At 57.2% G+C, this 12481-nt stretch overlaps 1 protein-coding gene across 1 annotated transcript in view; it reads left to right on the top strand.

Annotated features, from left to right (window-relative positions):
* The window catches only part of MYO18B (myosin XVIIIB), a 55400-nt gene that overhangs the window by 12714 nt on the left and 30205 nt on the right, over positions 1-12481 (top strand). Inside the window, exons 13-27 of the mRNA XM_066331789.1 lie at positions 345-435; positions 659-851; positions 1486-1566; positions 1941-2091; positions 2227-2386; positions 3044-3227; positions 3938-4130; positions 4604-4713; positions 6331-6396; positions 7674-7802; positions 8009-8152; positions 9281-9370; positions 10514-10633; positions 10747-10855; positions 11363-11487. Coding sequence (XP_066187886.1) covers positions 345-435; positions 659-851; positions 1486-1566; positions 1941-2091; positions 2227-2386; positions 3044-3227; positions 3938-4130; positions 4604-4713; positions 6331-6396; positions 7674-7802; positions 8009-8152; positions 9281-9370; positions 10514-10633; positions 10747-10855; positions 11363-11487 — 1946 coding nt within the window. The remainder of the gene's footprint in view (positions 1-344; positions 436-658; positions 852-1485; positions 1567-1940; positions 2092-2226; positions 2387-3043; positions 3228-3937; positions 4131-4603; positions 4714-6330; positions 6397-7673; positions 7803-8008; positions 8153-9280; positions 9371-10513; positions 10634-10746; positions 10856-11362; positions 11488-12481) is intronic.

The following is a 12481-nucleotide window of genomic DNA, read 5'->3' as shown; positions in this document are numbered from 1 at the left end:
GCACTCCTGAAAGGTTGGACTTGATGATCTTGGAGGTCTTTTCCAACCTTGATGATTCCATGATGCTCAGCAGCAGAACTCCAGCTGGGCCCTGCAAGTTATCCTGATAAAAACAAGAACCTGAGGAATTGACTTTTGAGATGGCAATAGCTGTGTTCCTTAAATCCACCTGAGGCAGGAGAGGAGCTGAAGGCAGCTGAGGGAACGTGCAGGGGCGATGCTGTGGAGCCATGTGGGTTCTGCAATCCAGGAGAATTCAGGAGAATCCAGGGTCCCACCTCAGCTCTGAATGGGCTGAACTTGGCTGGAAATAACCTTGCCTGCTCTTCCCTTCACTGTGCCAGGGCCCAAGATGACGGGAGTGGAGTGTGTGGAGGGAATGGCCTCAGGGCTCTACGAGGAGCTCTTTGCCGCTGTGATCTCGCTCATCAACAGGTACCAAAGAGCTGCTGGGGCTGGGGGGTGGCAGCCCCTTCTCCAGGGGCATGGAGCAGGTGACTGATTCCTGCTGGAAAAACAGGCGGCAGAGTGCAAACCTTTATGTGGGGATGGCGCTGGCACTTGGGACTCCCGTGTCCCGCGGGCACTGCGAGGAGCCCAGCTGGCACCACTCTGCTGCCTGTGGGTAAATCCTGGTGGTTTGTGTGGCTCTTCCCAGGTCCTTCTCCTCCCAGCACCTCTCCATGGCCTCCATCGCCGTGGTGGACAGCCCTGGCTTCCAGAGCCCGCGGCAGCAGCGGAGCGAGCGCGCGGCCACCTTCGAGGAGCTGTGCCACAACTACATCCAGGAGAGGCTGCAGGGGCTCTTCTACGAGAAAACCTTCCTGAGGGAGATGGAGAGGTACAGAGAGGTGAGGAGCAGCTCCCAGCAGCCGGGAATGGGGCTGCCTTTGTCCCCATGTGTCCCCGTGTCCCCGCTGTGGTGTGAGTGAGTAACTGAGGAGCTTTACTGGGAGGGCTGCAGCAGAACTGTGGGGGGTCTGCATGGAGCAGGAAGCTTGAGCTGCCTCTCTCTTCAACCCCTGCCTCAGTTCTGGATCCTCTTGGCTATTTCTGGTGTGCCAGAGATGCTCTCTTGGCATCTTTGTGGAAGCTGCCATGGCTGGGGGGTGGAATGAGATGATTTAAAGGTCTCTCCCAACTCAAACCATCCTGGAATTCTGTTATATATTTTCTCCAGCTCAGGAGACTTTGTGCTCTTCTGTTGGCACGGCTGACTTTTTCTTCAGCGGATGAATAATAGAGAATAGAAAGGAAAATGATAAATTATTGCAGAAATAAGCTGCTGAGAAACCTACAGGCAGAGATGAACTTATTATAGGCTTGAAGGAGTTACCATAATGCCTCTAGCCCTGGGAAAACAGCTGAATTCCTATGGTTTAATACACACATCGTGGAGTAAGGATAGATGTGCCCTTTCCCAGTGATGAAGACTTCCAGATGCCATTCCACGTCTGAAACAAGCTTTTAAATGATGTTTTCCAGGAAAATGTTGAGGTGTCTTTTGATCTTCCAGAGCGCTCTCCACTGGCCACGCTGTCCATCATCGACCTGAGCTGCTCCCAGGTACCCTGTCCCCTCTGCATCCTGCTGCTCCAAGCAGTGAGGGCTCCAGAGGCAGAGTGGGACCCTCTGGGGTATCCCAAGGCAACCTGAGGTGTTGCAGGGGTGAGGGGCTCAGCATCCACCAGGACCATTTTTGGCTTTTTAAAATGTGAAGACCCTCCCTGACCAAGCTCTGCCCTCCATCACCTCTTCCAGCCCGGAGTGCTGGGCTCCTCTGGGACACTGCTGAGGGCTCAGGGTGATGTCCAGAGGTGGAGCAGGTGGGGAGGGTCTGCCCCTGGGGTAGACCTCTCACAGCTAGGCAGTGAGAGCAGGGAGGAGGGGACAGAGCAGGCTGGAGTGGCGGTGGCTGCAGCCCTGGTGTCCCTCGGCAGCCGCAGGTGCTCCCGGGCAGCCCCGGGGCCGCTCGCCGGGGGCTGCTGTGGATCCTGGACGAGGAGGTGCTGATCCCAGGCTCCGGGGACGGCACAGCCTTCGAGCGCCTCTGCTCCTACTTCGCCACCAGGGGACCCGACCAGGAGGAGGGTGAGTTGGGCTCGGCTTGGCCGCCCGCCCTCTGGCATCTCCATCTGGCTTTGGGAGTTTGGGAGATGCGGATGATTAAACGCCTCACTGGGCTTTTCTCCGGGCTGGTCCCGGGGTGATGTCCCGGCCTTACAGGTGAGGGGCACCTGCGCAGGTGTGAGCAGACCCTGCACTTCGAGATCTGCCACCAGCTGGGCACGGCCCCCGTGCGCTACGACCTCACGGGCTGGGTCAGCAAGGCCAAGTTCAACCTCTCGGCCCAGAACGCCATCCAGGTGCTGCAGAATTCCACGGTGTAAGTGCCAGGAGGTGCCACAGTGCCCATGAGAACAGGATTGGGGTTGCTCCTGCCCTGAGCTGCAAACCTGCCCCAGCACCGGAGACAGAGGGTGGTGTGGGGCATCCCTTGTGTGAACAAGCGGGAGTGGTTCCCACTGCCAGAGGACAGCGTTGGGTGGGAAACTGGGAAGAATTTCGTTTCTGTGGGTCTAGTGAGGCTCTGGAACACAGAATCTGTGGCTGTCCCATCCCTGGAAGTGTCCAAAGCCAGGCTGGATGGGGCTTGGAGCAACCTGGGCTGGTGGAAAGTGCCCCTGCCTTTGGGGGTCCAGCACAAGCCAGAGCTGTGAGGCTCCACCAGCAGCCCAGGTTTCCCCACCGCTTTGAGCAGCCTTGTAAACTAAATTGGAATTGAAAGGGAACTGCAGTGCTGCAGGTGTCTGTGCACACTGGGGGATTTTAACCTTCTCCCGGCACACTCCTGCCTCATTTGGTTTGGGCTTTAACAGCAGCCAACAACTCCATGCTCCAACCGGAGAGGATGGAATGGGTGGGGGTGTCCCAGCATCCTGGTGCACTCAGAGCAGCACCACCTTGGAATTTGGGGCCCTGGGTGTTGCCTCCCTGTGGAAGAAGCCGGGAAATGGAGCCGGCCGTGTGTCTGTCCGGGCAGGGGAGCGATCCGGGAGCTGGTGCAGCCGCGGGCGAGGGCTCCGCTGTCCTGCCGAGCGCTGGCCGGGCTGGAGGGGCGCTCCCAGGCCGCCCTGCACCGCAACGCCTGCCTGAGGAAAACCTTCGCCAGCAGCTTCGCCGCCGTCAGGAAGAGGTCGGTGTGCGCCCAGATCAAGCTGCAGGCGGTGAGTGCCGGTCCCTGCCGCTGAGGGTCGGGGGGGTTGTGGCACAGAGCTGGGACCTTGCATTGGACACGGCTCCTTTATCCCACGGTGACCTCCCAGCAGTGACCTCCTGCCTGTCCCCGCTGTGGCTGTGGTCACCTGGGGTGCTGGGCTGGCCTGTCCAGCGCTGCTGTCACTCAGGGAGAGTCCCCCAGGCAAAGAGATCAGGCTCAGATCGAGCACAGATCACACTCAGATCACACACAGATTACAGAGCACCTCGCTGCTTTAATCCTCTTAAGTGCTCAGACAGTAACCAGCCCTCGGCGCTGGGCGTGTGCCAGGCTCCTGCTGCTCTCACACCTAATTAAGTGTCCAAACTCTCTCGAGGAGATGAGGCTCAGGCTCTGCTGGTTCCCTGACCAGCCCGTTTTAGGGTCTTGCCTGCCCTGGCAAACCCCCTCCCCAGCATCCGTCAACCACCATGATCTTTAAACCTTCCAATCCAGAAAAACTCCACGATTCTACAAATCCTGGTAAATTTTCTGGAAACTTTAAAACTTTAGGAGGAAGGGTCCTGCTCACCACCTGTGCTCAGCCCTCTGACTGATGCTGTTCCCAACTCCTCCACCTGCCCAGACACCCTGCAGGTGCACAGGGAGCATCTCCCACCAGCAGCATGGGCAGACCCATTGTCCCCTCCATCCCCACTGACCTCTGCTGCCCTCCAGGACGCCCTCACCAACCTTCTCCGACGGTCCCAGCTGCACTTTGTCCACTGCCTCCTGCCAGGGATGGGCCAGGAAGGGCCAGTCCCTCGACCCCCAGCGCCACCAGATGCAGCCCCACAGCTGGATGTGGTGGCCCTGAGGACACAGCTAGAGGGGACCCAGCTGATGGACGCCCTGCGCCTCCACCGTGTTGGTACGTCCAGACTCACCCATGCCTGTCCCACCTGCCCCTGGCTCAGCCCCTCCAGCCTTTGCTCATCACCTGCTTCTCACCAGCAGGCAAGGAATCCCCTCCTTCAGAAATTCCCCGTTCAGTTTTCATTCCTGCTTCTTGCTCAGGGGGTTCTGAGCCCCTCTCGTGCCTGAGCTCTGTGGCTGCAGCTCCAGCAGGGCTCCCCTTGGAGCATCAGGCACAACCACAGCCCATGCCATGGGGAGAGGGAGCTGTGCAGGAGGTCCAGGGACATGTCCTGTGTGACACGAGGTGCTGGGGTGGCATCTGGCCACCTCCAGCTCATCTCGGTGCTCTCACCTCTCCCTGCCCTCACTGCAGGGGTTTCTCTCTCCACCCTGGGCGGCCTTTCCTGTGCACAGGATGTCCCAGCAGGTCCCTCCCCAGAGTGGCAGTGCCCTGGGGCAGCCCCCAACCCCCCCGTGTGTCCCCAGGGTATTCGGACCGGCTGCTCCTCACGCAGTTCCGCAGGCGCTTCCAGGTGCTGGCTCCGGAGGTGATGAAGAAGCACAACTCTGCCTACGAGGTGCCAGATGAGAGCAAGGTGTGTGCTGGGCTGGGGGGCACGAGCTGAGACCCCCGGTGGGGCTGTGATGGTGCCAGAGCTATTCCAGCAGGACAGGGCACGAACTGAGGCTGGGATGTGGGCATCCTCCCCCTGGCTCCCCCAAAATCTGGGACTGAGGACAAGCCAGGCAACATTCCCAGGCACCCAAGAGAGCAAGGACTGTGGAATCTTCTGGGCATCACCTGCAGCCCCGGGGTGACTCCTCACCTCACCTCACAATGCTCAAAGCCAAAAGAGCTCAGGAGGGAATCTCCACACGTGCCAGTTTTATTTGTTTCCTAGTAAATTTGTAGCAAAACCAGCTCAAAGCCATGCCTGGAATAAGGCTAAGGATGAGCCACCAAGAGCTGAGAGGAGCTGAATTAAAGCTGGGCACGTGCTGTGCTGTGCAAACTGCAGCCAGCATGTGCAAAGGCAGTTAAGACCTCGGGATTTAATAAGACAAGCCTGACAATTGGGAAAGGTCAATATTGCTATGAAATGCTGTCGGAGGCAGAGGGTGCCTTGTCAGCAGCGTGTAAGCAGGGGATTTGGAAAATCCCATCCTCCCTGGAGCTTGCTGCCACCAGGGTTTGTTAGCTGGGAAATGCTTCCCAGGACACGGCATTAACCCAGCTGCTGGAGCAGGAGAGAGGCTTGTCAGCTGTGGGGGGACAGTGCAGCGAGAGCTGGCCTTGTGCTGGGATGGGATGGGACTGTCCTGCACAGCCCCACGCCAGTCCTGGTCCCAGCAGTGCCACCAGAACAGGCACAGCCACAGCAGTGGTGCTTCCTCACCCTGGCACAGCATTTCAGGCTCTGTGCTCCATATCCTCATTCCTTGGTGGGCTCCATCCCCTCTTTGCACTGCTGCTGGTGAGGCCAGGGGTGCAATTCTGCTGCTCCTGGGTGCATGGTGGAATATTCCTTCCGTGGGTTTGTCCTTCGGGGAGGAGCTGCGTGAGATGGTGGTGTGTGGAGTGAGGTATTAGCAGAGGATTTTTGTTACAATTTCTGTAGCCCTGGGGCTTTCAAACCATCCATCCATCCACCCAGACAGCGTGGCTGCCCCAGGGGAATGGCTGGAGTTGCTGCCTGTTATGTTCATGTTCTGGTCCAAAGCCTGGAGTAATTGAGTTCAGGCTTCTCCTTGGGATAATCTCCTGCTGGAATCCTCCAGGAGTTCTGTGCTGCGCTGGTGGGCTCAGGGGAGAACTCAGCCCTTCTCCCCGATTCTGGCTCCTGGTGGGCAGGAGGGGAGCACTGGGGGCAGTTGGATGGTGCTGGGACAGGCACTGTCCCCTCTGTCACCTCCTGCCCGTGCCCCAAGGCTCTGCTGGACCAGGGGTGGCAGCAAAAGGAGGAAAATCTTGCCTGCAGCTGCAAATCTCTACTCCTCATCCTGCTCAAAGCCTCGGGAGAGCAAAGTCCTTGCCCTGGGACTCGGGACTGGGCAGATGGGCTTTGGCAAGGGGAGGAGGAAAGGTGGGCAGAGCTGGATGAACCCTCGCTGGGTGCCCATGAGGACTGGGGGTGTCTGCACCCCATTTCGGCAGCTCATAGCAGGGTGTGGGTGTCTCCAGAGCTGTCCCATCATGTGCCCCTTCCCCACAGGCTATCGAGGAGCTGTTCCAGGCGCTGGATCTGGAGAAGAAGAGCGTTGCCATAGGTCGCACCCAGGTACAATAACTGTGCCATTGCTCTGGTGTGTGTGGGCACAGCCCCGTGCCAGCCTCCCCAGCAGCCCAAAGCTCCCCAAACCGGGGAGAAAAGCTCTCCTCCACTGCTGCATGTAGCACTGGGTGGGCTGGGAAACTGAGACTTGCTAAATTATCAGAGCAAAATGCTCCTAATTCTCATCTGAAAGCAGTACCCAGGGTAAATCCTGTACCTAATTACCAAATCCAGCCAGCCCCTGGTGGTATTTAAGTTCCTAATTACAGCGGATGTCTCCTGGGAGTGAAGGGGGTCTGGGCAGCTCGTGGGCTTGCTGCAGAGCAAGAACTGTCACAGCAACATTTGAACTTCAATGTGATGGTCTCAAAGAAAAAATTAATTTCACGTGCGTGCTCGCCTTCAGCTCCGGAGTTTGTAAAGAAAGAATTCATGGAACGCTTCTGTGGAGCAAAATGACTTTCTTTTATCCTGCACTGTGCAGTTTGTAATTATCTCCTCTCTGGAACCCTTGTTCTTAATCAATAGCACGGTGGCAGCCCCGGTCACATTTCGTTAGGGGCGAGTTCTCTTTGCTGTGGCTTTGAGCATTGATTTTGTACCAGCTGCGAAACTTGCAGGGTTGGGGAGTTAATTCAGACGTTAATGAGGCAATCGAATGGGTGGTGGAGCAATCATGGCATCAGCTCGGGAGAGCCACTTTCCTTGGGATTGTGCTTCGATTCAATTTGGCACCTCGTTAAAATGCAGCTCTCTCAGCACAATCCCGGCCTCGCCCGTGTCACTCAGGGGTTGTTAAAGCTGGGCCGTGAAAATGGTTGGGAGCCCCTGACACTGGATTCCAAGAGCTTCTCCCAGAGCAGTGACCCAGAGACACTTCAGACGCTCAGAGATCCATAACGGCCTGGGTTTGGTGACTTCAGCAAATCTGTGTCACTTCTGAGGCGTTTCTGACCGGTTCAGAGAAAGAAAACAACCTGGTTTATTTGGGTTTTGCTATTGTAATGCATCATTGCTGTTTCCTGTGTGCATCTGTGTGTCACCTGTCAGAATCCACTGTCAGTGGAGGTATCCCTCCATCCCTCCATCCCTCCATCCATCCCTCCATCCATCCCTCCATCCCTCCATCCCTCCATCCATCCCCACAGAGGAGGGAAAGGACAGCATCCCACAGGAAAGGTTTTGAGGAATGGCCCCTTGTGATGGTTGATCCCTCTGTCAAGCAGGAGGAGGGAGAGGTCTCAGCCCCGACCTGGGGTGTGTAACCTGTTCCTTGCTGCCAGGTGTTCCTGAAGCCAGGGGTCATCTCCAGGCTGGAGAAGCAGCGGGACAAGCTGATAGCCCAGAAGATGACTCTGCTCCAGGCTGCCTGCAAAGGCTTCCTCAGCCGCCAGAAGTTCAAGAGATTGAAGGTACCCATCCTGTGTATTGGGGATTCCTGAGCCCACCCCGGTCAGTGCTGCTGGGATATGGCCCACAGCTCTTTTTTGAACTCCTTGGAAGGGTATCAGCTTTTCCCTGCAGCCATGAGATGCTGTGCTGCCATCCCTGAGCTCTCCTGCCACCTCTCCCTCTCCTTCCCAGCTGGGTGAGGGTCACTGCTGCTGTGTCCCCACAGATCCAGCGCCTCGCCATCCGCTGTGTCCAGAAGAACCTGGTGGTGTTCCAGGCAGTCAGGCACTGGCCCTGGTGGCAGCTGCTGAGCCACGTGCGGCCCCTGCTCAGTGTTAACCTCTCTGAGGAGCAGCTCCGTGCTAAGGAGGTGAGTGCCAAGGGCTGGGCTGGGATGAGTGGGACAAGACAGGTCAGGTTGGGGTGATTTAGGGGCACTGGCTGGTGGATTGGCCAAGCTGGAAGTCACTCCTGCCCAAAGAAAGAGGTTTTTGCCACCATCCAGAAGTTGCCATCTGTTCTTAGCGCAGTGTCACGCATTCTGCAGAGCTGTGGAGGGAGAACACTGACAGTGAGCAAACACTGACCGTGTCCCCACAGTCAAACCTCATCCCAAGGTTCCCCCACTGCCCTCCTCGTGCTCTCTGCAAGCTCCAGGGGCTGTGTCCCCTGAGCCAGACCCCTGGGGATGGGCTCATCAGCCTGTGGGGTGCTGGAAGATGAGCATTCAAACACACCTGTGACAGAGGGGACTCCACTCTGTACTGTCCCCAGTGCTGTGCTGGCATCCACCTGTGTTACCCTGGGTAACTGGAGATGCTGATGGACATTTTTTGTCCCAGGAGAGGCTCCTTTCACCCCTCTGCACCCTTTGAGACCTGTGCTAAATTCCTAGTCCATCTTCCCTGGAGTCCCGCTCCTCCTCTCGCCTTAGTGAGGTTTTAACAGGATGTTTTCAGGCTGGCTCAGATGAAATAAAAGCTGCCCAAGCCTCTGTTTTTGTCTCCAAACCCACCTGGGATCCATCAGCCCCCATCATCTGTTAACCTTTGTTTTTATCACGACTCTGCACGTTCTGCTCCTGCTCAGTGTTGGATATCAAAGCGGGACAAGGCTGCATGGAGCAGCTCCTGCTGCCTGGGAAGGAATCACAGCCAACACTGTGCCTTTGCACCGTGCTCTGATACCTGCCAGGGCCCTGGGACCCTCCCTGAGCATGAATCAGGCCCCTGGCTGTTCATCCCAGGCTTTTGAGGTTTGCTGCTCTCTCATAAAACATGCTCTACACACACCAAAGCTGACATTCCCTCCGATGGAATTCATGTCAGGAGCTGTAGTCCCAGCAATTTGCAGTGAGCAGCCTTCAAAGTTGCCTGGTAAATTTTATTAATAAGGCAGCTGTGTCTCTTCCACTTATTTTGAACAGAAAACAAGGTTTTCATAAATAAACCGAGGATGCTGGAACTCTCTGGGTGTGTTTTTTTCCAATCTTCCCTAGGAGGAGCTGGCGGCGCTGAGAAGGAAGCTGGAAAAATCCGAGCAGGCGTGCAGCGAGCTCAGACAGAATACAGAGAGTCTGGAGAGCAAGGTACAGCCCCAGAACCTCTGGTACAGACCCCAAAACATCTGATATAGAGCCCAAAACCTCTGCCACAGCTCTGTTCAGCCAGGTTGGGGAAGGAGCTGATGGGGATGAACAGGAGCACCAGTTCCATCAGAGCAGGGGCAGCTGCCAGGGATGGGCCTCTGGACAGGGCTCTGGACAGGCTGCAGTGTCCAGTTGCAGAATTCCAGGCTGGCATCACTCCAGGCTGCCCAGAGAAACTGTGGCTGCCCCATCCCTGAAAGTATCCAAGGGCAGGTTGGATGGGGCTGGGAGCTTTCCTGGGGTAGTGGAAGGTGTCCCTGCCCATGGCTGAGAGCTGGATGAGTCTTAAGGTCATTTCCAACCCAAACCATTGTGGGATTTCATGTTCCCAGCTGGCTGCTGGTCCTCTGTGGGTTCTGCTCTCGGATGCGCAGCTCCTTGTGATTGTGCCTGGGATTTTGCCAAGCATCATGAGGAGAAGGAGCTCCCAAGGTTTCTATAAATACCCTGGGTTTTCCCAGCTCCCTTGGCTGCAGCAGGGTTGGGCTGGGTCTAGGCTGCAGCTCTGCCTGATGGAGCCAACAGCCCCCAAGGCCAGGACCCTCCTCATCACTGGGGAGGGGGTAAAGATGATTTAGTTTAAGGTCTTTGGGAATGCTGAGCGAGGCAACCGCCTCAGGGCAGACCTAGGAAAACACCGTCTCTCCAGGGAGAGAAATCCTGTGGGATTTCCTTCCTGGGTTAAACTTGTGGGACTCCCTAAGGAGCTGGTGCCTGCACAATGTGAGGTGCCTTCAAATGCTGTCAGACACAGGGAAGGACTGTTGGAGTGCTGTGTTTTCCTGTGGCCCTGCTGCCTCTGCAGCCCCTTGCTGGGCTGGAGGAAGGACCATGTGCCCATCTGCTCTGAGGAGAATGGAATTGATTTTCTGGATTAATAATTCTCCCCTTCATTCATCTGCTCCTGCTTTCAAAGTTAAATTTAATGTAATAAAGTAGGACAATGGAGAGCTGTGACCAGCCCTGCCTGCAGCGCAGTGAGAGCCTGGTCAGTGCACTCCTGAGCCCTGTCAGGACTCTGGACGGATGTGGGATGGCAGAAGCACCCCCAGCCATGCCCAGGCTGACCCTCTGCTCCCCCAGATCATCGACCTGACCACGGAGCTGTCGGATGAGCGGTACAAGGGCGATGTCACCTGCCAGGCCCTGGACGGGGAGCGGGCGGAGCGGCTGCGGGGCACCCGCGAGCTGCAGGAGCTGCAGGTACCACAGCCCTGAGCCCCTCTGCGGTGACAGTGGCTGTGCAGTTCCCCCTGGCACAGCCCTCCTGAGTGCCCCAGAGCTGGGTAGAGCTGCTCCCTTCCTCCCTTCCCCAGAGCAAACACGACCAAGTGCAGAAGAAACTGGAGTCGGTGGAGAAGCAGCTGGAAGAGGCTCAGCAGCTGGTGCAGCTGCGTGAGATGAAGATAAGCGGCTCTGGAGGAGGTAGGGATGTCTCTCCGGAGGCAGTGAATGCTCTGGGCATCCAGCCTGACCTGTGGGGCCACAGAGAAGAGGGCAGAGGTTTGTCAGTGCCACTCTCAAGCCCCTGGCCACTCCAGAGTGTTCTGTCACCCTTGCTTTGCTCATCCAGTGGGAGCTGGCAGTGACAGCTCGGTCACACAATTCTGGGTCTCACATGGGGCTGGTGGTGCTGTGCCCCAGGGCACTGCTGGCACTGCCTGGCAGCCCCAGCACCTCAGGGTGTGTCTGAAATGTGTGTGGAGTGAAGAGGAGGCTGCTGAGGCGGGGTGGGATGGGCGCACACGCTGTCCCTGAGGCAGGGCACATGTTCTATGTGAGTGGGGCAGCCCTGGGCACACAAAGCTGTGCCCCATGAGCTCTGTGCTGGTGTCAGGGCCTTGTGCATCCCCCTCCCTGCCCCAGCAGGCCCACGGGGGCTGGTCAGGCCCCAGCACCCATCCTGCACCCCTGGGTGTCTCTCGTTGGCAGAGGACGAGTGGCAGGTGAGGTTTGACTGCGCCCAGACCGAGATCGTTTTCCTGCGGAAGCGGCTGGCGCAGCTGGAGGAGCGGCTGGAGGCAGAGCTGGGCACCAGGACAGGGCTGGAGCAAAAGGCAAGTGCTGCCAGCCCAGGAGGGTCAGGGGCACTCAAGGCAGCAGGGCTATTCTAGGGCCATCCCTCTCCTTGCTCCCAGAGCTTTGCAGGGCTGAGGCTCAGCGTTGCGTCTGCTTCTTGCTGCTGCTTCCACTGACCAGGGAAAACCAGATATTTTTTATTCTGGTTTGAGCTCCAAAAATCCCTTTTGCATGGCAGAATTCCACCATGGTCAAGTGTGAGCATGGGCAGAGGGTGAGGAGCTGTGGGCAGGGGGTTTTCAGTGGTGGGTCTTGGTGGTGCTCTGGCTTTAGGAGCTGTACGGGGCTGTGTTCTCCCTGTCACATAAAGAGCTGCTGGTGGAAAGAGCTGGCAGCTCCCAAGCTTTGCCCCTAGGAGAGAAAAAGCCAATGTGATTCTCTGTGCAGTGCCTGGGAGCCAGGTCACTTCCCATAAGGATAAAACAAAGAAATAGAGACCTCTCATGGTACATTAAATAGTAATAAGAAAGAAGCTGAGTCTTAGGAGCTTGGGTAAAGCGAAGCAGCCCATTTGCTCTCAGTTAGTTTGGAATTACAGGCTTCATTAATGCGAGATTTTGCTTATTTAAAGTCATTCCTTAACGACTCCATTCCCTGGCGTGGGAGAGCTCTGCGTGTCTGTCCCAAACACGACGTGAATCCTTGGGGATTCCAGTCCAGACGCTGCTTTTTGCAGAAGAACAGGATCGGGCATGGCCCCGGGGCAGCTCTGCTGACTCAGCAGGAGGGGCTGGGATGCTGCAGGGGAGCATCCCAGGGATGCTGGGAGGTGCCTGGAGCTGGAGGGGTCACAGCACCTCAGCTTGTCCTTATTTAGTGAAAAATCTGTGGGTGAGCCTACCCTGGGGACTGAAGTGAGGCTGAGTCCTGGTGGGGGTTTTCTCCAGGGGTGTGTGTGCTGTGGGATCAGTGGGATTCCTTCTCTGTGGGCCGTGTGGGGTGCATGTGACCCTCTTCTGTGGGGTGTATGGG

The sequence above is a fragment of the Sylvia atricapilla genome, chromosome 17, assembly GCF_009819655.1.
Source record: "Sylvia atricapilla isolate bSylAtr1 chromosome 17, bSylAtr1.pri, whole genome shotgun sequence".
In the NCBI taxonomy this organism is placed as follows: Eukaryota; Metazoa; Chordata; class Aves; order Passeriformes; family Sylviidae; genus Sylvia; species Sylvia atricapilla.
This window is presented reverse-complemented; position numbering and strand designations above follow the sequence as displayed.